The following is a 23,261-nucleotide window of genomic DNA, read 5'->3' as shown; positions in this document are numbered from 1 at the left end:
ATAAATCTAGGCCAACCAGCGTCATTCTAGCTACAAATGAGGTATGATAGGAATAAATTTGTCCACATCAACAGAAAAGTGCTACAGAAGTGGAAGTCTAAGCACCCAGAGAAAGACCGGATGACAGATCTTGCACAGGCTTTGTGCAATATCGGTGTCAATAGTCTTACAGTGTTGACCAATGTTTAAATAACGGTACAAATTGGACCTTGTTTTTAATTACCAGTGAATTCCATACTCATTATTCACATTCCAATCTGTCTGCTCTGTTGAAGATAATCAACGTTGCAATCCCAACAGATTCTATTGTATTTGAGTGTCATTTACAGAGTTATCTCCCATAATTTTGAAATCTATAGTGCATTCAATACAATTTTTATCTCCTAAGAACACGGGTTATATGATGTTTGTTTGTTGGGGTTTTACGTCCGAGCAGCAATATTTCAGCTATATTCAGACGATGAACATGAAATTGATAATAAAATGAACATGAAATGATGATAAAATGAAAAAGGGATGGGACACAAGGACAATGGGGTAGACAAATTTTGATTGCCACTGGAAATAGGGAGAGGTGGGTAGGGTCAGGCAATTTAGCCTCCTGTGACGCAGCCCTGTGGTTCCTACTCCGGGAGAATACCACAGTAGGGTTCTTTAACGTGTGAGGAACGTGGCATCTTTCCCAACAAGGTGCAGTACTATGGTTTGCGGTCAGGTTTTCCGTATTATAGCCTGACAACCCCAGCATGTAACACACCAGGGGTACCCCATTCTACCACCTGGGGCACACATCCTAGTTGCTCTGTGGGCAGAGCGCCCTAGCCCCCTGGCTAGGGTTCTGAGCACTATTTAGTCGCCTTTTACGACAAGCTTAGCGCTGCTGCAGGTCTATTCTTTTGACACCCGGACCTGCACGGGGCCGGGTTATATGAAAAACTGAATGTTAACTTCTGTTTAGTATGGCAATTCAAGCAAAACATCAAAAATAAAAATATGTAGGCTTTCCAACCATGAATCACAGTTTGCATGGTGCTTATCTGGAGTGCTACTTAATAAATATTGAATTCACAAGTCCAGCTAATATTTGTATTTTGGTCTTTCTAGTTAGGAAAAACAAACATTTGAAAAATAGTAGCAAATTATTTTTTGTTCAATAATATGATTGTATAATGAAGCACTGCTCTATGTAATCTAAAGACCACCGACTTGTTTGCATTGTGCAGACGGCAAGGAAGAATTACATTACTTTTTTGTACTTTGTATATTTTCGAATAACAGCATGTTTTTGCTGATTTTCTGAGTTATAACCGAGTCAAAATGTGCATTGAAGGGATCCTAGACGGTAACGTTAAATAATTCAGAAGTCAGGGTGAATTGAATTACACCAACTCTTTTCGAATTCCACTGAACAAAATATTCGTTAATTTTACAGGAATTTCGGCTGCATCTTATTTCGGTTATATCATATTTTAACTACACCTGTATTCATGTAATTATCATTAAGCGACTCATGTGTTGATTGATTAGGTTTTGCGTTTTCTGTGACTTGTCTACGATATAATTTATTGCATAAAACAGAGCTTTAACGTAGACGACTCCGGTTTCAGATCAGTGATGATAAGAGCGATATTACCGTCAATTGTTGTGTTAATGACGCTGTCAACAACTGTTTCGTTTTCGTCGGTGTATGTGGACATCATTATCAACTTTAAAATTAAAAGTACATTGGATGATGTCGTCACTATACAGTCAAGGTCTGAGTTAGATTGTGCCTGCAGATGTTTTACAAACAACCAGTGCTGTCTCGCTAGTTATCATAGGACTGAAGAAACTGGAGAATGTCATTTAGATTTATCTCCTTTGTGTGAGCTTCGTATTGTTCCAGATGCCGAATGGATAACAATGGTTAAGACAGATGCACAGCATCCCGCAAATGCAGGTAATGAAAACGAAGATTATGCATTTAATGTACTTTACAAAAGCCTCTATAGAAAAATCGTAGCGGGCTGACCTCTGAATACAGCGATTGTTATTTTTAAGATGTAGCTTTATGCGGTCAAATGAACTACCTGATACAAAGTTACAGCACCTGAACCGATCCATTCCCATGCAGGTCCGGGTATTAAAAGAATAGGTCTGTAGCAGCGCTAAGCTTGTCGTATAAGACGACTAAATAGTGCTCAGAAACCTAGCCGGGGGCTAGGGCGCTTTGCCCACAGAGCAACTGGGATGTGTGCCCCAGGTGGTGGAATGGGATATCCCTGACGTGTTACATGCTGGGGTTGTCAAGCGATAATACGGAAAACCTGACCGCAAACCATAGTGGTGCACCGTGTTGGGAAATATGCCATGTTCCTCGCACGTTAAAGAACCCTGCTGTGGTATTCGTTAAGAGTAGGTTTGTTTGTTTGTTTGTTGGGGTTTAACGTCCGAGCAGCAATATTTCAGCTATATTCAGACAATGAACATGAAATTGATGATAAAATGAACATAAAATGATGAAATGAAAAACGGGTGGGACACAAGGACAATGGGGTCGACAAATTTTGATTGCCACTGGAAATAGGGAGAGGTGGGTATGGTCGGGCAATTTAGCCTCCTGTGGCGGAGCCCAATGGTTCCTACTTCGGGAGAATACCACAGTAGGGTTTTTTAACGTGCGAGGAACGTGGCATCTTTCCCAACACGGTGCACCACTATGGTTTGCGGTCAGGTTTTCCGTATTATAGCCTGACAACCCCAGCATGTAACACACCAGGGGTACCCCATTCCACCACCTGGGGCACACATCCCAGTTGCTCTGTGGGCAAAGCGCCCTAGCCCCCGGCTAGGTTTCTGAGCACTATTTAGTCGCCTTTTTAGACAAGTTTAGCGCTGCTGTAGGCCTATTCTTTTAACACCCGGACCTGCACGGGTCTCGTTAGGAGTAGGAACCTTTGCGCTCCGCCACAGGAAGCTAAATTGTCCGACCTTACCCATCCCCTTTTTTCTAGTGGAAATCAAAATTTGTATACCCTATTATCCTTGTGTCCCATCCCTTGTTTCATTTCATCATCATTCATGTTCATTGTATCATCCATTTCATGTTCATTGCCTGAATACAGCTGAAATATTGCTGCTCGAGCGTTAAACCCCAACAATAAAATTAATCAATAATGAACCGATCCATGCAATAAAAATCGCGATCGGTCATCGATCGCCGTTCTGTTTTCGATCAGTCATCGATTCATCAAACCGATCCATTAAACCGGTGATCGCATCATGTGATCACAGAGCAGTCACTATATTTTACAGTTTTCGTCGTTTTCTTTGTCACTTTTACACATATTTACATAATGCAATAGATTTTTACATCAATTTATACTTTTATTTTTGCATTTCTGTTACTTTTAACAGATAATCCGTCATTTTACATTAAATAACTGCGATGTCATAATCCTCGTTGCTAATTATGTCAGCCATTTGTTTTTATTGTTATGCAAATTTACTTGACCGATATATTCATACGTGCACAATTGTGAATCGTCTCCGAAATGTTGTGCACATGAAAAACCTTCTTGCATAATTATTGCATTATAATAAATCTTATCTTAAGAAAGAGTAATCAAGGGAACCAAGGTTATAGCGGTACCAAAAGAACGCAATCCTGGGACAAAGACCGGTCAGGGTAAACAGACATACACAACAAAGAACACAAAGTAACTAAATCATTCACACAAAGCAACAAAAACAAACGAGCAACTCGGACTCAACTAAAAAACTGGGAGCATGGACCAGGTGCACCGGTAGGGTAAGCGTCCTCCGCTTCTCTGGAAACACCCGCCGAATTGCTCATAAAAGGTCAAGTCCGGGTTAGACGTAAGAGGAAAGTAAAACAATAACACGTTGAACAAATAAGTTTTCATGGCGCAGAAGGATACACCGTAACGATCCACGAGTTCATGATGACGACCATAAAACTTCTGTAGTGATGACTTCAATCTTGTACAACATAACCCTATTTGTTAGAATTCTAGCGCGCATCCCGGACGGAAAGTTTGTCCTATATCTAATGGTATATATACATCTTAAACCCGACAAAACAGAAACAAAATTCCTAAGTTTAATCAATCCGATCAATTCAAAATCATTCATTACTTTCGAAATAAAGAAAGACAAATGTCGTTTTTAAGGAGGCAGACCTAGGCTAATGGTCATAACTCTTGAATTCAATGATATGTTTTTATTATATTCAATTGCATCAGAGCCTGTCAAACATTCATTTGAAACAGGGTGGAATTAAGCAGTTACTTAGATTCTTTCTTGAATTATATTTACTTAAAATGGTTTAATTAAACGTGCCAATGATTTGCAAGAATTATGCCCCCCTAACCCAGGAATATCTCGTCTATCAATTACGTTTACAACCCAAAATCAAGGGCTCGGGTTTCAGATTGTTTAGTTTCAATACCAATTATGTACATGCCAACGGAGGGTAATAAGAACAATTATGGAACCGATCAACTCCATAGTAATGTATTAACATCTATAAACTATTTCATATAAAAAAACGCACCATTCTAATTTGAGTAACATTTAGTCTAGAAGTTTTTTGTAACCTGCCAGTGTTAGCTATTAGTACGATCATTATCGTATCACGAAACAACTTCTCCAATTAATTCATAACGTTGGTTTTACTATAATCCAGTAACACAATGTTTGCAATTATTAAGGCGATTTTCTATTTTGTTTTGTTATTAGACTAAAACCTGTGCACTTCTATTCCGAAATCCTGTTGAAAGTTATTTTTCTTACAAATTAATTGTTTATATTCAAATTGGCGGGAAAGTAAAAATTTGACAAAAGAAAATTTGAGAAAATTTAATGACATAACTGACTGACCCTAGCGGATTACAAAAAAAAATGACATTGACTTATCATTTTATGCCACATTGACTACTGACTAAAAAGTTCGACGGCAATCGAAATGACTGAATTTTGTTTGTCAACAAATTATATTAAAAGAAATTGTAAAACTTTCAGAAAAAATATTCCGAAATTGTCCACAAAAAAAAATTTGAAACAAAACAATTTGGACCGAGAATTCGAATATGTATTGTTTTTGTTTGTTGGGGTTTAATGCCCGAGCAGTAATAGTTCAGTTATATTAAGGCGATGAACATGAAGTGGATGATACAATGAACATGAAATGATGAGGAAATGAAAAATGGGATGGGACACAAGGACAAAGGGGTCGACAAATTTTGATTGCCACTGGAAATAGGGAGAGGTGGATAGGGTCGGGCAATTTAGCTTCATGTAGCGGAGACCTATGGTTCCTACTCCGGGGGAATACCACACTAGGGTTCTTTACCGTGCGAGGAACGTGGCATCTTTCCCAACAGGGTGCACCGCTGTGGTTTTCCGTGTTATAGCCTGACAACCCCAGCATGTAACACACAAGGGGTACCCCATTCTACAACCAGGAGCACACAACCCAGTTGCTCTGTGGGCAAAACGCCCTAGCGCCGTCTAAGGTTCTGAGCACTATTTAGCCGCCTTTTCCGACAAGCTTAGCGCTGCTGAAGGCCTATTCCGTTGACACGCGGACCTGCACGGATCGAATTCGAAGATAAGATGGAAAAACATAACATTGGTGTACGCTTAAAATATATATATTCATATGCGTATAAAAAAATCAAAATGACCAGTGAATGTGAAATCCCCGCCATCAAGAATAATCTGGGGAAATGTATTTTTATTGTCAATAATTAGATGTTAATTCGGTTTGATTTAAGAGAGATTTGTCCAAACATTTTCAAGAAAGGTCCAGCCCCGAGCAGGTCCGGGTGTCAAAAGAATAGGCCTACAGCAGCGCTAAGCTTGTCGTATAAGACGACTAAATAGTGCTCAGAAACCTAGCCGGGAGCTAGGCGCTCTGCCCACAGAGCAACTGGGATGTGTGCCCCAGGTGGTGGAATGGGGTACCCCTGGCGTGTTACATGGTGGGGTTGTCAGGCTATAATACGGAAAACCTGACCGCAAACCATAGTGGTGCACCGTGTTGGGAAAGATGCCACGTTCCTCGCACGTTAAAGAATCCTGCTGTGGTATTCGATAGGAGTAGGAACCTTTGGGCTCCGCCACAGGAGGCTAAATTGCCCGAACTTACCCATCCCCCCTTTTTCCAGTGGCAATCAAAAATTTGTCGACACTATTATCCTTGTGACCCATCCTTTTTGTTTCATTTCATGTTCATTTTGTCATCCATTTCATGTTCATTGTCTGAATATAGCTGAAATATTGCTGCTCGGACGTTAAACCCCAACAAACAAACAAACAAAACAAACAAGAAAGGTCCACACGAGAGGCAAAATTATATCGCGTGTAAATCCAACCGAAGTCATGGCAACCATGATATCATGAGGAGGGAATGCGGACACGATTTACCTTAAGAAATGATTTCAATTCGTACTTTATCCGAAGTCGTTATTACTCATACGTATTTTTGAAAAAGATAGTCATTACTTGACCACATTAACCGTTAAACTAACTCTTCACTGTTACTGTATGTGTCGAATTCCGATTCGTTTTTTTTTCAGTTTCCAATGGGAATTAAATTTGATTTACTTTCTATGATTTTTTCCGACCAAAACCTGTATTGTATGTTATTATGTATGCTGAATAGTAGTTATAGCAGATCTTCATTTTTGCATTATTAATCGGGAAATTCATAGCATATCCGGATACAATTTCGGCTTTTCATTTTCATGGAATACCCGGTGAAATACCAATTCATGATTAATTGATTGTGATTTGGAACAAGGTTATGTTACTACAAGATTGAAGAAATCTCTACAGCAGTTTAATGGTCGTCATCATTGGTCAGTACAATGTATCCATCTGCACCATGAGAACCGTGTTGTTCAACATGTCATAGTTTTCTTTCTTCTTTTGTCTACCCCGGACTTGACTTATATAAGCAACTCGGCGGATGTTTCTTGAAAAGTAGGGGACCTTACCATATCGATGCACCTGGTTCATGCTCCCAACTTTAAGCGCATCTCAACTTGCGTATTTACTTTTGTTTTATTTGTACGTATTATTTTTTTTATTGTATGTTCTTTGTTGTGGGTGTCTGAATTCCCTGTCTGGTATTTGTCCCTGGGTTGCGTTCCTTTAATTTCTTTTAACATCTGGTTTCCCTTGATTACACTTTCAAAAATTCGTTATCACATGATACCATTATGCACATTCTATGTTGTTCTATCCGAAGTTTTGGAGTTCCTTTAAAGAGGTAGACCTATGGTAAGGGAAACAACTCTTACAAATCATTGGGCCCCGTGCAGGTCCGGGTGTTAAAAGAATAGGCCTGCAGCAGCGCTAAGCTTGTCGTAAAAGGCGACTAAATAGTGCTCAGAAACCTAGCCGGGGGCTAGGCGCTCTGCCCACAGAGCAACTGGGATGTGTGCCCCAGGTGGTGGAATGGGGTACCCCTGGCGTGTTACATGCTGGGGTTGTCAGGCTATAATACGGAAAACCTGACCGCAAACCATAGTGGTGCACCGTGTTGGGAAAAATGCCACGTTCCTCGCACGTTAAAGAACCCTGCTGTGGTATTCGATAGGAGTAGGAACCTTTGTGCTCCGCCACAGGAGGCTAAATTGCCCGACCTTACCCAACCCCCCTTTTTCAAGTGGCAATCAAAATTTGTCGACCCTATTATCCTTGTGTCCCATCCTTTTTTTCACTTCATGTTCATTTAATCATCCATTTCATTTTCATCGTCTGAATATAGCTGAAATATTGCTGCTGGGACGTTAAACCCCAACAAACAAACAAACAAACAAATCATTGGAACGTTTGTATTCAGCATTTTACATCAATCTCATGTGAACATCAATGTAACTTGGAGAGATTCCATTCTGTTTCAAATGAAAGCTTGACAGACTTTAATGAAATTGAATGTGATATAGAAATATATCACTGATTTCATGAGTTATGTTCCTTACCCTGGGTCTACCTCCTTTAAAGTTTCCTTTGAGGAAAGCAGAGGTATCAACTAGTGAGCTCTGCTTACAGTTTTCTAGCTCCAATTATGCACTATCTTTGTAGTCTCATAGTGTTTGGCCTTGGATTTTAGAATTATGTTTGTGCATGCATACATAAGTATCTACATGCAGTAAGTTCAAATACCTTGTCATACACAACCAAGTGAAAAACCCAAAGAAAAAGAAATAACGACAAATCAATTCATTTCTTTTTTTTAATCAAATCATGTTGGGAAAAAGTAATTATATCCTGTCAAAATTTTACAAAAATGCATCCATCTATATCCTGCTCCAAAACAAGTATATTTAATATATTTCGCTATTTTATACATTTAATTGCGTATATTTTGGATATTTTTCGTTAAGTATTGCTCACTTTAAACTAAATAAAGCAGTTCCGTTTTGTAGAATCGCCAACCCCGTCATTGAGTCCTACTACTGATCGAGTTATGGGTAAACCTAAAGACTGTGCCGAGATTCCGATGTCAGAGAGTGGTGTTCATACAATATACCCGACAGGAACAAATGGTATCAGTGTCTACTGCGAATACACTGATCCTTTGTGGGGTCCTTGGACAGTAAGTCTATCCAAATAGGAAACTCGAATCCTGTGTGAACTTTTTTTTTTACATTTCTAAAAAAAATGTAGGTTTGTGCTACTATCAAGCGTTTATGCTTTTAAATGACTTCCGTTAATGCAGTGGGTAAGTTTGTTGTTCATTACGCACGTTTAAAAAATAAACAAAAAAAACCAAACGGACAAAAAAGAAAAACAACAACATTTCTCATCATTTAAGGAAATATTTTTGCACATTCAACAGTCCTTAAACTTCCACAAAAGATTTATGTTAATTTACATCAGTATTTTTGTCTTATCTTCTTCATAATTTCGCCCCGTGCAGGTACGGGTGTTAAAAAATAGGCCTGCAGCAGCGCTAACCATAGTGGTGAATCGTGTTGGGAAAGATGCCACGTTCCTCGCACGTGAAAGAACTCTACTTTGGAATTCGATAGGAGCAGGAACCCTTGCGCTCCGCCACAGGAGACTAAATTGTCCGACTTTACCCATCTCTCCCTATTTTTAGTGGCAATCAAAATTTGTCGACCCCATTTTCTTGTGTCCCTTCTCTTTTTTTAATCACATCATCATTTCATGTTCATTTTATCAACGTCTGACTATAGCTGAAATATTGCTGATTGGACGTTAAACCCCAACAATCAATCAATCAATCAATCTTCATAATTTCCACTTCTGATCTGAATACAATATCAATACATTGTTACATCAATATGAAATTTTCTTTTGATCTTAAAATCCAAAAAGTGTGGTGGACGATTTTTTAAACAAACGGTCGGCATTCTTTGGGAACAAATTGTGCTTCTCTACAGCCTCACATCTTGACCTATACTTAGAGATCGTTGGTAAAGGAAAACTAAAGTCCAAACTATACAATAATTACGATGACATTTCATTCCGTATTGTCAATTTTCCTTTTCTTTTGTGGCAACATCACTTCAGCAAACGCGTATGGAGTTTTCATATCACAACTGCCCCGTGCAGGTCCGGGTGTTCAAAGAATAGGCCTGCAGCAGCGCTAACCTTGTCGTAAAAGGCGACTAAATAGTGCTCAGAAACCTAGCCGGGGGCTAGGCGCTCTGCCCACAGAGCAACTGGGATGTGTGCCCCAGGTGGTGGAATGGGGTACCCCTGGCATGTTACATGCTAGGGTTGTCAGGCTATAATACGGAAAACCTGACCGCAAACCATAGTGGTGCATCGTGTTGGGAAAGATGCCACGTTCCTCGCACGTTAAAGAACCCTGCTGTGGTATTCGATAGGAGTAGGAACCTTTGCGCCCCGCCACAGGAGGCTAAATTGCCAGACCTTACTCACCCTCCCCTTTTTTCCAGTGGCAATCGAAGTTTTTCGACCCTATCGTCCTTTTGTCCCATCATTTTTTTTTTCCATTTTATGTTCATTTTATCATCAATTTCATGTTCATCGTCTGCATATAGCTGAAATATTGCTACTCGGACGTTAAACCCCAACAAACAAAATCATATCACAACTCATAAGTTTTGCCAGTGCTTGCCGCCGTAACTACGCAGACTTTTGTACCACGCGTGAATTCTTGTAGAAAGGCTCTTGGAACAGAGTTATATTGCTTGAAGAATGGAGTCATCACAGCAGAAGTTTTATGGTCGTCATCATGAACTCGTTGATCGGTACGGTTTATCCAACTGCACCATTAGAATCGATTTGTTTAAGGTAGTATTCCTTTCTTCTTTTGTTTACCCCGGACTTGACTTTTGTATGAGCAACTCGGTTGAAATTTCTTCTTCCCTACTGGTGCACTTGATCCATACTCCAAGTTTTTAATCGAGTTAGAGTTGCTCATTTACTTTCATTTTCGTTCACGTATTATTTTGGTTATTAATATTATTTGTTCTGTGTGTCTGTTTTCACTATCGGTTGTTATCCCTGGATTACATTACTATTTAAATCTGTGCACTTTTAAAAAAAACCATGGTCTAACATAAGGATTTTTTTGTTATACCATAACTTTGACGTCACAGAAAATACATCGTTGATTTTCTTTAGAAGAATGTCATTGTTTAACATAGATTTCCTTGGACAACCTAGAAATACAACGCATTATGTTACTTTATGCATAATTTTTGAACGGTTGAAACTTTTACAAAAATAGCGGGTGATTTCGCTGAGGTACGCGTTAGTGCGGTTAATATTGTTTTTTACACAATAATAAAATGAAAAGGATTTCAAATAGTCTGGAAACTATTTATATTAATTTGATTTTTATCTTCAGCTTACGTCTTCTATTAATCCATTTCTTGATAGTTTTTATGATGAATGTGCAGTAATGAGACTAAAATGGTCTTATTTTCAGAGCTCTAGAATGGGACGTCTACGACCAATTTCATTGGCAGAATGTTATTTTTCAAAACATATAAAACACACTTAACTTATTAACATATTTAAACAAACTCATCCTGGTCTGCTTATTCGTTGTTTAACTTGTATATACACATCAATAATCAAACATCTAATTATTAGGTCATACAGAGTCGCATAGATGCTTCTGTGGATTTTTATAGGAGCTGGTCGGAGTATAAAATTGGTTTTGGAGATGTTGTCGGTAACTACTGGATTGGTAGGTAGTGATGTAAAATGAGATGTTTTTGTACAATGACTAAGTTTGTAACCTTACCTAATCTATCAAAATATCAATGCACATCGTAACTAAACCTGACTATCCATAAAATGCCATGTGCTACAAATGTTCAAACTAGGCTAAAATGGTATACTAAACCTTCTCTCATTATGAAATTAAGAAATAAATCGCGGGAATCCCAAATAAAATAAGTTAGTTTGTTTGTTGGGGTTTAATGTCCGAGCAGCACTATTTCAGCTATATTCAGATGATGAACATGAAATTGATAATAAAATGAACATGAAATGATGATGAAATGAAAAAGGGATGGGACACAAGGACAATGGGGTCGACAAAGTTTGATTGCCACTGGAAATAGGAAGAGGTGGGTAGGGTCGGGCAATTTAGCCTCCTGTGGCGGAGCCCAATTGTTCCTACTCCGGGAACCCGTGCAGGTCCGGGTGTTAAAAGAATAGGTCTGCAGCAGCACTAAGCTTGTCGTATAAGGCGACTAAATAGTGCTCAGAACCCTAGCCGGGGGCTAGGCGCTCTGCCCACAGAGCAACTGGGAAATGTGCCCCAGGTGGTGGAATGGGGAAACCCCTGGCGTGTTACATGCTGGGGTTGTCAGGCTATAATACGGAAAACCTGACCGCAAACCATAGTGGTGCACCGTGTTGGGAAAGATGCCACGTTCCTCGCACGTTAAAGAACCCTGCTGTGGTATTCTTCCGGAGTAGGAACCATAGGGCGCCGCCACAGGAGGCTAAATTGCCCGACCCTACCCATCTCTCCCTATTTCGAGTTGAAATCAAAAATTGCGGTCAGATTTTCCGTATTATAGCCTGACAACCCCAGCATGTAACACCCCAGGGGTTTCCCCATTCCACCACCTGGGGCACACATCCCAGTTGCTCTGTGGGCAGAGCACCATTAATATATTCAGTTAATGAAATTCATTTGTATAACTTTGTTTGTTTGTTTAACGTCCGAGCAGCAATATTTCAGTTACATTCAGACGATGAACATGAAATGATGATGAAAAGAAAAAGGGATGGGACACAAGGACAATGGGGTCGACAATTTTTGATTGTCACTGGAAAAAGGGAGAGGTAGGTAGGGTCGGGCAATTTTGTTACCTGTGGCGGAGCCTTGTGGTTCCTACTCCGGGAGAATACCACAGTAGGGTTCTTTAACTTGCGAGGAACGTGGCATCTCTCCCAACACGGTGCACCACTATGGTTTGCGGTCAGGTTTTCCTTATTATAGCCTGACAACCCCAGGGGTACCCCATTCCACCACCTGGGGCACACATCCCATTTGCTCTGTTGGCAGAGCGCCCTAGCCCCCGGCTAGGGTTCTGAGCACTATTTAGTCGCCTTTTACGACAAGCTTGGCGCTGCTGCAGGTCTATACTTTTAACACCCGGACCTGCACGGGGCACTTCGAAAGGTAACTGTACAGTGCTTGTAAAGTTTTTGAAGGCTGGCCGATGATGTTGTATTTAAATCAAATTTGTATGATGACATGCTATACCGGGTTCGCTTGAAAATACATTTTCCTCCAATCACAGGAAATTTAAAAGAAACCCTATGCATAAATGAAATTACATGTCCGGTCGCCATAAGGTAGATTTCTTCGTTAAAACTTGTTTTATTAGACTGAGTTTTCCTTTTCGCTGAACAGAATGAGTGAAATAGTGTTTAAACACCTGGGACTTTCTTTTTCCTTGGTTTTCATGTGATATTTGTCTTAATTTTAGTGTACATTCATCTAATCGTCTTACAGGGAATGATAATATCTGTTTGTTGACGGCACAGGATTCGTACATCCTAGAAGTGTATTTGGAAGATTGGGAGAACTGTACAGCATCGGCTAGATACTATGTGTTCAATGTGGGGTGTGAATCAACAAATTATACATTGACGGTGGATTCCTTTGATGACGTTGGAAACGCAGGTTACTTCACCTTGTTATAATGCGCTATACATACTACAGTGCGCATATACTTCCGGATTAGATGTTTCACTCAAATCCTTTCCATATATTTACCGATCAGATTGTTGACAGTAATAAAGGGAAATCAAGATTTTACCGGAAATCAACAGAATGTACTCCAGGAACAAAGACTAGACAAGGAAAACAAAGAAACTAAAATAACACAAAGTAACAAAAGTACATAGGCAACACGGCCGCCACTAAAATTTGAATCATGGACCTGGTGTACCGGTAGGGTAAGAGTCTTGTACGTTTCTAGAAAAACCCGACGAGTAATCAACAACCAGAAATTTCAAGTATCAGTCAATGAGCTTGTGGAAAACTATGTACTTAAAGAACCCTGACTTTCTGTTTCTTCTTTTATGTAGGCGACAGTTTTCTGGTTCACAACGGACATCAGTTTTCAACATATGACAGAGACAATGATGCTCTAAACGGTATGAACTGTGCTGAAATGTCAGAAGGTGGCTGGTGGTACTATAGCTGTCAGCACACTAACCTCAATGGGCCATACAAACAAGGACAATATCCTGCTGGAACAGGGAAAGTTATTTCTTGGCTTACTTTCCACAATCTGGACTACTCACTGAAGAGCTGCTCTATGAGAATAAGCAGGTACATTGAAACTTTTCCGAACCAGCTACCATCAGTTTTCTGGTCGAGACATGATTCATTCCAATTTGAAACTTTAGGCCACGTTATATCATTTCAAAAACATCATTTGTAAATGGTTTGATTAAAATCAAACAGTACTTCTGAAAAAATAATGTTTACGGTTTATAAATAATGTGGCCCCGTGCAGGTCCGGGTGTCAAAAGAATAGGCCTGCAGCAGCGCTAAGCTTGTCGTAAAAGGCGACAAAATAGTGCTCAGAAACCTAGCCGGGGGCTAGGCGCTCTGCCCACAGAGCAACTGGAATGTGTGCCCCAGGTGGTGGAATGGGGTACCCCTGGCGTGTTACATGCTGGGGTTGTCAGGCTATAATACGGAAAACCTGACCGCAAACCATAGTGGTGCACCGTGTTGGGAAAGATGCCACGTTCCTCGCACGTTAAAGAATCCTGCTGTGGTATTCGATAGGAGTAGGAACCGTTGCGCTCCGCCATAGGAGGCTTAATTGCCCGACCTTACCCATCCCCCCTTTTTCCAGTGGCAATCAAAATTTGTCGACCCTATTATCCTTGTGACCCATCCTTTTTTTTTTCATTTCATGTTCATTTTATCGTCCATTTCATGTTCATTGTCTGAATATAGCTGAAATATTGCTGCTCGGACGTTAAACCCCAACAAACAAACATAAAAGTGTACTTAACTTATCCCGTCACACTGTTGATATCGAAAGTTGCTATATTTCATAAATTGGTTATACACAAGTCAACATTCGTCACCGCAGAGAAATCGGCTTTGGATACTGTACTTTCATTTTCTCGCTAAGGACTGCACATAATATTGTATCATGCAGTGAGCTGCTATTTGGTACAAATATCAGGATTTTTTATCATTCTTTCAACGTTATTATGGTTTTCACCTGAACCCAAACACTGACTAAGACCACCTTTACCCAAACACACACTGATTGTGACTATTATTTCAGTTTTTTAATTGCTTTATTTTCAGGTATTTAAAACCAAACGCTGATGATAACTGTTGTAAAAAATGTTTTTATTGCTTAATTTTCATGTCATTGCAACCAAAACACAGATGATGTCTGTTTTTATTTATTTATTTTTTTTTTTGGTTAATATATTGCCACCTAAATCCAAACACTGACTGTTATAATTTTCTTTTGCTTTATTTTCAGGGCACCTAACCAACCATAGAAGTGAACAAAAAACTTGATTTGATTGTTGTCATGTTACTTGCATGTGTTTACACAAAACGAAACTATAGAATAAACTATTTTCCAAAATACTATAACGATAGCAGCAGGTAGTAAACTGATCATCCCTTGATTAACTAAGATGCAAACTCTGTAAAATGTGATACATGTCAGAAAAGGCTGCAAATTTTTATTTTTTGTTATTAAGTTGCTTTATAGGTCTATTAGCTGTTAGAAGATAATCCACATAAAACATCAAAAAGTTTATATTGTATTTAAGTATTTGCAGAGTTATCTCCCTTACTTTTGAATTCTACATTAAATTCTATATTTCTTTTATCTCCAATGAACAAGATTTATATGAAAAAAATACATGTTAATTTCTGGTTACTATTATTCGTGCGGGTACCAATTTTCGTGGTTTTGTGGGGTGGCCATACCACGAAATTTTGTTTCCAACGAAAAGGAGATTTCCATTGATGTGTATACTGACAACCTCAAAACCTCGAATGCAAGAATCCACGAAAATTTGTATCCAAGAATTTAAAAACTTCCACAGTATAACATTTTATATACATGGGTTGTTCCAAATTACGAGTGTTAATTGAAGTAATGTTTTATGTCAAGATTCTTTATTGCAGCTCTTGAAAGGTAAAGTACCCTTCTACTCCATTTACCATCATCCCGTTTCCAATACCCCTTAGAAAAATCTCAATTCTGCATCAAACCCCATGGTAGTTTTCATTAATGTATTGTTACATTTTGAACTTTAAATTTCATAGTTTAAGATGCTTCGACATTAAAACAATAATTTTCTATCAAAATCAATATATATTTTAATTTTTTTTTAAAACTAATTCCCCTTTTGCCCTATTCAAACCCCCAGTCCTTATTCCATAGCCTAATATGAAATACCCACAACCCGGTTTTCCTATGTACAATAGAATACAGAAATTACACCCATAAAAGTAAGTTAAATGACATTAAGAGAGTTGACAAATATGATAATGCATTAATTATTGTTTTCTTGTAATTTAATTTCTGAAATACTAGTCTGCACAAATAACGGTGTGTTATGACATGTCCTCTAGCGACAGATCAGGGTCTTGTTTTGGCTTGATTTTAGTCTTTCGTCGCCGCCCACGTTTCTCAATCTTACGCAATCGTGAATTTAAATGAGTCATATCAAGCACGACAACGCACAGAAACATGGCTGCTATAATAATTCCTCCTGATACGCCCATTACTTTGGCAGATAAACGGTTATCGTAGGCTGAATTCAAACTACGGTAGTAAGACTTTGTGGTCTTCCATGGTACTCTATATAAATACGCATCATAAATATATGTACTATTGTAGTCCCCTGTACAGACGCAATTAGAGTTTAGTGTGACCGTATTGTGGCAAACAAAGGTTGATGCTTCCGTCTCTAAGGAAAATGTCGACATAGATTCTGAAGAAAAAAAACTTTATATTTATATTTAGTATAATAATAAGGTACACAAGCTCGCGATTCGACAAAGAAGAGAGAACTTTACGTAAAGTTACATGACGAAGTTGTTAAGATACAACATAATGAGAACGAAAGTTCATCGTCATGCGGTGATATGTCGAGAAAAGGGTGCAGAATAACAATAAAAGCCTTAAAATACCTAAACAATAATTTCTATGTTTGTTTGTTTGTTTGTTGGGGTTTAACGTCCGAGCAGCAATATTTCAGCTATATTCAGACGATAATAATTTCTAATATACGTCTCTAAATTAATAGCCTTCATAAATAGTACATGATTTTTTAAATACCAACAGTGTTTAGCATTGAAACTTTAAAATGAGACTTACCATTTAATAGTAATGTAACAAAATCCCCCGTCGTAGATTTGAATAAAAACTTCGTTGTACTTTCTTCGTCCATAGTTGTTTCTAAGGACAATGTGCTCCGAACATTTGGCGTTGTGGGTGGTTCTGTTGTCGCTTAAGTGATGAAAAAACACAGAAAATAGAGAATCTTAAATAACAATTGTTTGTTTGTTTGTTGGGGTTTAACGTTCGAGCAGCAATATTTCAGCTATATTCAGACAATGAACATGAAATGGACGATAAAATGAACATGAAATGAAAAAAAAAGGATGGGTCACAAGGATAATAGGGTCGACAAATTTTGATTGCCACTGGAAAAAGGGGGGATAGGTAAGATCGGGAAATTTAGCCTCCTGTGGCGGAGCGCAAAGGTTCCTACTCCTATCGAATACCACAGCAGGGTTCTTTAACGTGCGAGGAACGTGGCATCTTTCCCAACACCGTGCACCATTATGGTTTGCGGTCAGGTTTTCCGTATTATAGCCTGACAACCCAAGCATGTAACATGCCAGGGGTACCCAATTCCACCACCTGGGGCACACATCCCAGTTGCTCTGTGGGCAGAGCGTCTAGCCCCCGGCTAGGTTTCTGAGCACTATTTAATCGCCTTATACGACAAGCTTAGCGCTGCTGCAGGCCTATTCTTTTATCACCCGGACCTGCACGGGGCAATATATTATTTGTTTGTTTATTTGTTGTGGTGTAACACCCAAGGAGCAATATTTCAGCTATATTCAGGCAACGAACATTAAGTAGATGATACAATGAACATGAAATGATGATTAAATGAAAAATGGGATGGGACACAAGGATAATTGGGTCGAGAAATTTTGATTGCCACTGGAAATTGGGAGACGTGGGTTGGGTCGGCAATTTAGCCTCCTGTGGCGGAGCTCTGTGGTTCTCCTACTCCGGGAGAATACCACAGTTGGCTTCTTTAACGTGTGCGGAACGTGGCATCTTTCCCAACACGGTGCACCACTATGGTTTACGGTCAGGTTTTCCGTATCATAGCCTGACAACCCCAACATGCAACACGCCAGGGGTACCCCATTCCACCACTTGGGGCACACAACCCAGTTTCTCTGTGGGCAGAGGGCTAGAGTTCTGAGCACTATTTAGTCGCCTTTTACGACAAGCTTAGCGCTGCTGCAGGCATATTCTTTTGACAACCGGACCTGCATGGGGTTAAATAACCAAAAAAATAACAATATTATCAATAGATGAAACCGATAATTTTTTTTTTTTTGTTGAATCAGTCTCATTATGGAATTTATATCGACCCAGCATGCCCTTGTCATTGCGGAAAATTTTTTTTTAAGCGAACCAATTGAAAACAAATAAAAATCAAAATGATGTTCCACTGTTAGCAATATCGATCGTTCTTCAACAAAAAAATAGTCCCGTTTATCAAGGATAAAAAAATCCTCTCATTTTAGTTTTCTACTGTTACGTTTTCTAAAATATTGGCAAAAATTGGTGTCGGACACCAATGAACCATCTTACGTAACAGCGGTAATATTTTGACTGATTAAAAATCGAAAACTTTTTCAAGAGGACTTTAGGTTCAATTCTAACAAGTTTCATTGAACTGTGTGTAGTAGTGATGGTAATGGCTCAGATAATCCTTTGGATCAGGTGAGCTAAAAAAATGAAACAAAATGCGAACAAACATTTTAAAACAAAACAAAAAAATTAAACACACACAATCAAGACGAAAGAAACATTCGAAGTCACTAGGAACAAAACAATCACCAAAAATTTGGATGTATTTATTATAAAAAAAAAAAACAAAACAAAACAAAAAAAAACAATCTTACGAGTTTCGCACAGGACACGATAGGAACTCGAACATCGTCTTGTTTTCCAATATAATTGGCCACCGGACAACCAAAGTCGCACACAGTTTTCATCGTAGGCTGAACAGATCTGTACCTTTTTGTCTTGACTTCCTTCCATACAATCTGGTTCCTGTCCATCGTTATCCCATTTTGAGTAACCACCCAGGAGAGACCCGTCGACCCAATATAACTCATACGGGATAGGCTCCCAATACAAACCCATCCAGGTGTTGCTTGGTCTAAAACATATTCAAGTTTAAACATGCCTGAAAGGTTAGTATGTTTTTGCTTTTAAAATATTTCTTTAAAATGTGACTCAAGTTTTCCACTTTATATTGCTTATATATATATATAGGGTGAGACCACTGACCGGATGATTCCTCCTCGTAAGTGATTGAAACTGAATACATGGTAGTATAGGTCAGTTGAGTAGGATATAGTATCAATTTAACGATACACGTCTCATCATGTTCTTCTTCGTTTCACTGCTCTGTAGCGTGACTTATCAATAATATTTGTAATTTTAAAATATCAGAAGGTATTAACTAGAATCCTTTTACTGTTTCGAGAAATTATGTTGTTTAAAGTTACAAATCTACCTACTTGTCTAAAATATCTCAGAAGGGTAGTGTGTTACACAGAAAAAAATAGGTTTGTAACATGCTTATTTCCTCATTGATAAGATAGTGACAGGTTGGCATTCCAATTTGCACTAACTGTGCTCCTCTCCTTGTAATCATTCGGAACTGAATTTCTTCAAAATCTCGTAAAGAATAAAAATAAAAAAAGATGACATGCTAAATTCTTTAATTTCACATACAGTTGTATTGATGATATATTGTCAATTAACAACCCATCTTTTGGTAAAATGTTAACTTCAATTTATCCACCAGAGCTTGCGATAAAGGGGACTACAGCAGAAACAGCATATTCGGCATCCTCTTGAACCTACACCTCGAATTTGACCATAGTGGTCATGACAGTAATAACATTTATGATAAAAAAGACGACTTTAGTTTTAAAATTATAAATTATCATTACCTGTGCAACAATGCATACTTATCTCTTGCATATGGTTTTTATATCTCACAATTGCTTCGCTACGCTATAGCACGTACTATCTACTCAGATTTCTTTGATTCTTTGTACTGATATGACCACTGTTGTACCAAATATGACATGCAAATGCTATTTAATCACCACCTGTATATTTAGGCCGCAATGGAAAGGGAAAGATAAATTTGTAAATGTAGGTCTGTAAATCCTAGATTAAACCTACCATTTCGCTTAAAATGCCTGTATTGCAAAATTCTTGCGGTGCCAGCTTTTGGGGTGATGTAATATCAATTTTGGCAGATCCTTTTTGGACTTGACTTGAATATGGATTGGATAAGTGTTCGGAAATTTTGTTGTTACCTTATTTTCCTTACATTTAAACTTCTTAATGTAAAATATGTTAAACGAGAGTCCTTCGATGTTTGATAAATGCTGAACTTGCTTCAAAGAAGTATAAGAACATGGTAAATTTGCTGCAAGACTTAACTTGTAACTGAAGTTTTACTTAAAATATTCTCAACACAGATCGTTGAAGTATCGCCACTATGCCATAGATTTGGTCAGAATGTCATTGTATTCTTCTTTTCTATAAAGGCAAACTACGGTTTATTGAATCAGCATTTATGTTACAGTGAGATATATATATATACATACAACGTCTCAGAATGTGACGACTCTATTCACTACACTGCTCCATCGGATCAAATTGATACAGGGAAGATAACGTAAACTTATAGAAGGGTCTGAAAAATCCCCAACGATGTTAGAACTGTCAAGTTTGCGAAGCAAATTTTTGTCGTTCCCTCCGCGGGACTCGAACTCGTACTGCTGTGACATCTATGGCAACACCGCCTGCACAAAGTCCAGCCCTAGACCACTCGGCCAGCTAGGCTATATATATATATATATATATATATATATATATCCTACATAATAACATCTAGATGAACTGTCCCGTACTACCATACATCGTGTACTAAGTTACAGCCCTAGATTAATCCTACGAGGAGAAATATATATATATATATATATAAAGATTAGTCTCATCAAAGCATCATGGTCAGCTAAACATTTAAGGTCATTTCAATTCAAAACAAACTAAGCTGAAGAAAAATCTATCACTAGCTAATAAATTGTGTAGTTTGTTTATACAAAAAAGTGATTTATCGAATTATCCTACTTAATTTTTTCACATGTAAATTGATATTCGGCAATTTCAATCTTGGACTTTCTTCTGCACCAATGTCTCAACATGAATATCAAATTTAAAAAAAAAACTAAAAAAAAACAATTATAATCAAAGTAGCAAAACAATATCGGAAAAATGTTTGTTGTAAATAGGGGGTATTCACCAACCGTGACTTCAGACTTGTCTGACCCCAAAATATATAAGATTTTATTTATTATAATTATTAAAATTTGTAGTATTACAAATTTCCAAAACAACTTAAAACATTGAGGCTTCACACCTTGAAATGCACATGGTAGAACTTCTCGGAGATGGATTTGACATCATATTTCTATAATTTGGGTTTTGAGTACTTCTATTATGAAATTAATTTTTGGGTTTGGATCTTCATATTTATTAAATTAGTTTTGCTGATAGGAGGTTAACACTTGTGCAGCATATTGAATTTTGCAATAAATATAATTGGAATAATTGAATTTGATATCTTGAATAACAAAATTTTAGTAGTAGTCTTTGTAAGAATCGAGGAAATTCCATAGTATGTGATACACCCTGAAAAAGGCTTTACATTTTATTTTTTGTTATTAAGTTGTGTTATAGGTCTATGTGGTGAAATGTATAATTATTCATTCCAATCTGTCTGCTCTTAGGATATAATTCACATTGAAAACTAATAGATTCTATTGTATTTCAGTGTCATGTATAGAGTTATGTACCTTAATTTTGAATTCTACAGTGCATTTTATATATTTTTTATCTTCTTAGAAGCGGGTTATATGAAAAAACCCCATGTTAACTTCTGTTAACTACAACTCAAATATAGAAGTAAATATTTCCAACCATTAATCACATTTTGCATGATTCTTATCTGGAGTGCTAATTAAATTACTTGTGCCAGAAACGCCTGAACATTTATATCGTGCACTTACAAAATCTGGGCTTTCTTCGACAATCGTGATCATATTATGGTTAATCACTACTTCCAATTAATCATTCTATCATTAATACCTGGTCCACGCTCCCAGTTACTTTATGTTCTTTGTTGTGTATGTCTGTTTCCATGTCTGGTCTTTGTCCCTGGATTGCATTCTTTTGATTACCGCTATAACCTTGGTTCCCTTGATTACTTTTTTCAAATTGAAATATGAAGTATAAACTAGCTATCATGAATGAGAGAGAATGTTTAACCAATAATCGAGCCAGTTCTATATCTCCTTAACTTTTTAGAGTAAAAAAGTTATATTTCCCTATGAGGCTTTCATTATGCAGCAGCGTCAGCATATGTCTTCATCCAGCATCCGTCATATAAATTTGCCCCATCACGTATTTGTATGACATTGGTTTGCATCATTCTGGGCTCTCGGCAATGCTCTTTTCTATCATAAGACGTCATAATTTGATACATGAATTAGGTAACCTTTATATTTAATACTAACATTATTTTAGCCATTAGTTTGACTGATAATGAAATTTTTCCAATGCTGTGGGATATTTGGGGGTACTAGGTTAAGCAGGTGTTATTGCATATCATAAAATGGCATAAATCAAATTAAGTAAATTTGTATTCCCTTCCTCGTTTTCATATTACACTAAGAAAGTTCTATTCTAAACACAGATTAATTAAGACTTTAATGTAAAAAAAAACTTTAAAAATGTTCCTAATCATATCTTGATTAAAATTCCTATAGCCCGCCATGCCACTTGCACCACAGTTCTTATATATCCCTGCAGAGAAAAAAAGCATGTAAAACTTACGTTGATAAGCCTAGCATATACGTCTCGACTTCTATCATTTTGGCTTCATCTTTAATCATGACGTATTGCATCCCCCTATTCAAACACTCTTGTTTCCCATTATTCCAATTGTAGAAGCCTGTTAGTAGTTCAAAATTGGATGTGTAGATTTGACCTAAAATTAAATAGAAATTAAATTATTCATAGTTATAAACATATCTATATAACTGTTTTTTTTTACATTTTCATTTATTTAAAAACGTTCAGTAGGCTTTACATCTGTATATCTTTTATACCTTAAAAAATATCAAATGAAATTTTGGATCCGGAACATTTTGCTTTCGATTGACGATCTAATATTTCATGATTTACTTACAGACAACATTTTTACTACTTTCACATTATTTCTAACCATAAGCGGTCAAAGAGGTTAAGACGCTTGTTTTTTATATATATACTTACGAATGTAAACCAAGATAATTGGTAACACATACCATATCCAATACATATTTCGCAAGTACAAAAGCTAGCGCTGCATACCTGATAGAGGTTTTCATTCATTAA

At 37.7% G+C, this 23,261-nt stretch overlaps 3 protein-coding genes across 3 annotated transcripts; 2 read left to right on the top strand and 1 right to left on the bottom strand.

The window, feature by feature from the left end:
* The first annotated feature begins 1,650 nt into the window (after positions 1–1,650).
* LOC148596706 (microfibril-associated glycoprotein 4-like) lies at positions 1,651–13,182 on the top strand. The gene is made up of 4 exons (XM_088564307.1): positions 1,651–1,939; positions 8,439–8,608; positions 11,107–11,203; positions 12,992–13,182. The coding sequence occupies exons 1-4, from the start codon at positions 1,651–1,653 to the stop codon at positions 13,180–13,182; spliced, it is 747 nt and encodes a 248-aa protein (XP_088420433.1).
* Positions 13,183–13,491: 309 nt separating this feature from the next.
* On the top strand, positions 13,492–15,417 carry LOC148596705 (fibrinogen-like protein 1). The gene is made up of 2 exons (XM_088563525.1): positions 13,492–13,816; positions 15,003–15,417. Exons 1-2 carry the CDS (start codon positions 13,641–13,643, stop codon positions 15,019–15,021), a joined length of 195 nt encoding a protein of 64 aa, XP_088419651.1. The 5' UTR covers positions 13,492–13,640; the 3' UTR covers positions 15,022–15,417.
* A 183-nt stretch (positions 15,418–15,600) lies between these two features.
* Positions 15,601–23,246, bottom strand: LOC148596704 (uncharacterized). Its single transcript, XM_088563523.1, has 5 exons — positions 23,160–23,246; positions 22,719–22,872; positions 18,698–18,957; positions 16,860–16,991; positions 15,601–16,473 (listed from the first exon to the last, which is right to left on the bottom strand). Exons 1-5 carry the CDS (start codon positions 23,203–23,205, stop codon positions 16,094–16,096), a joined length of 972 nt encoding a protein of 323 aa, XP_088419649.1. The 5' UTR covers positions 23,206–23,246; the 3' UTR covers positions 15,601–16,093.
* Positions 23,247–23,261: the final 15 nt, after the last annotated feature.

Source organism: Perna viridis, chromosome 15 (assembly GCF_037379345.1).
Source record: "Perna viridis isolate PV_CMFRI_1.1 ecotype Kerala chromosome 15, ASM3737934v1, whole genome shotgun sequence".
NCBI classification, from domain to species: Eukaryota; Metazoa; Mollusca; class Bivalvia; order Mytilida; family Mytilidae; genus Perna; species Perna viridis.
The sequence above is the reverse complement of the archived record's forward strand: the minus strand, read 5'-3'. Positions and strand labels throughout refer to the sequence as shown.

Bases quoted from the DNA above. Each gene is read 5' to 3' on its own strand.
- LOC148596706 (XM_088564307.1), top strand. From the start codon at position 1,651: ATGACGCTGTCAACAACTGTTTCGTTTTCGTCGGTGTATGTGGACATC. The intron at 1,940-8,438 runs GTAATGAAAACG...TCCGTTTTGTAG, and splicing joins ACAGCATCCCGCAAATGCAG to AATCGCCAACCCCGTCATTG. The intron at 8,609-11,106 runs GTAAGTCTATCC...TCTAATTATTAG, and splicing joins CTTTGTGGGGTCCTTGGACA to GTCATACAGAGTCGCATAGA.
- LOC148596705 (XM_088563525.1), top strand. From the start codon at position 13,641: ATGAACTGTGCTGAAATGTCAGAAGGTGGCTGGTGGTACTATAGCTGT.
- LOC148596704 (XM_088563523.1), bottom strand. From the start codon at position 23,205: ATGTATTGGATATGGTATGTGTTACCAATTATCTTGGTTTACATTC. The intron at 22,873-23,159 runs GTAAGTATATAT...ATTTAATTTTAG, and splicing joins AATTATCTTGGTTTACATTC to GTCAAATCTACACATCCAAT. The intron at 16,992-18,697 runs GTAAGATTGTTT...TCATCACTTAAG, and splicing joins TCGTGTCCTGTGCGAAACTC to CGACAACAGAACCACCCACA.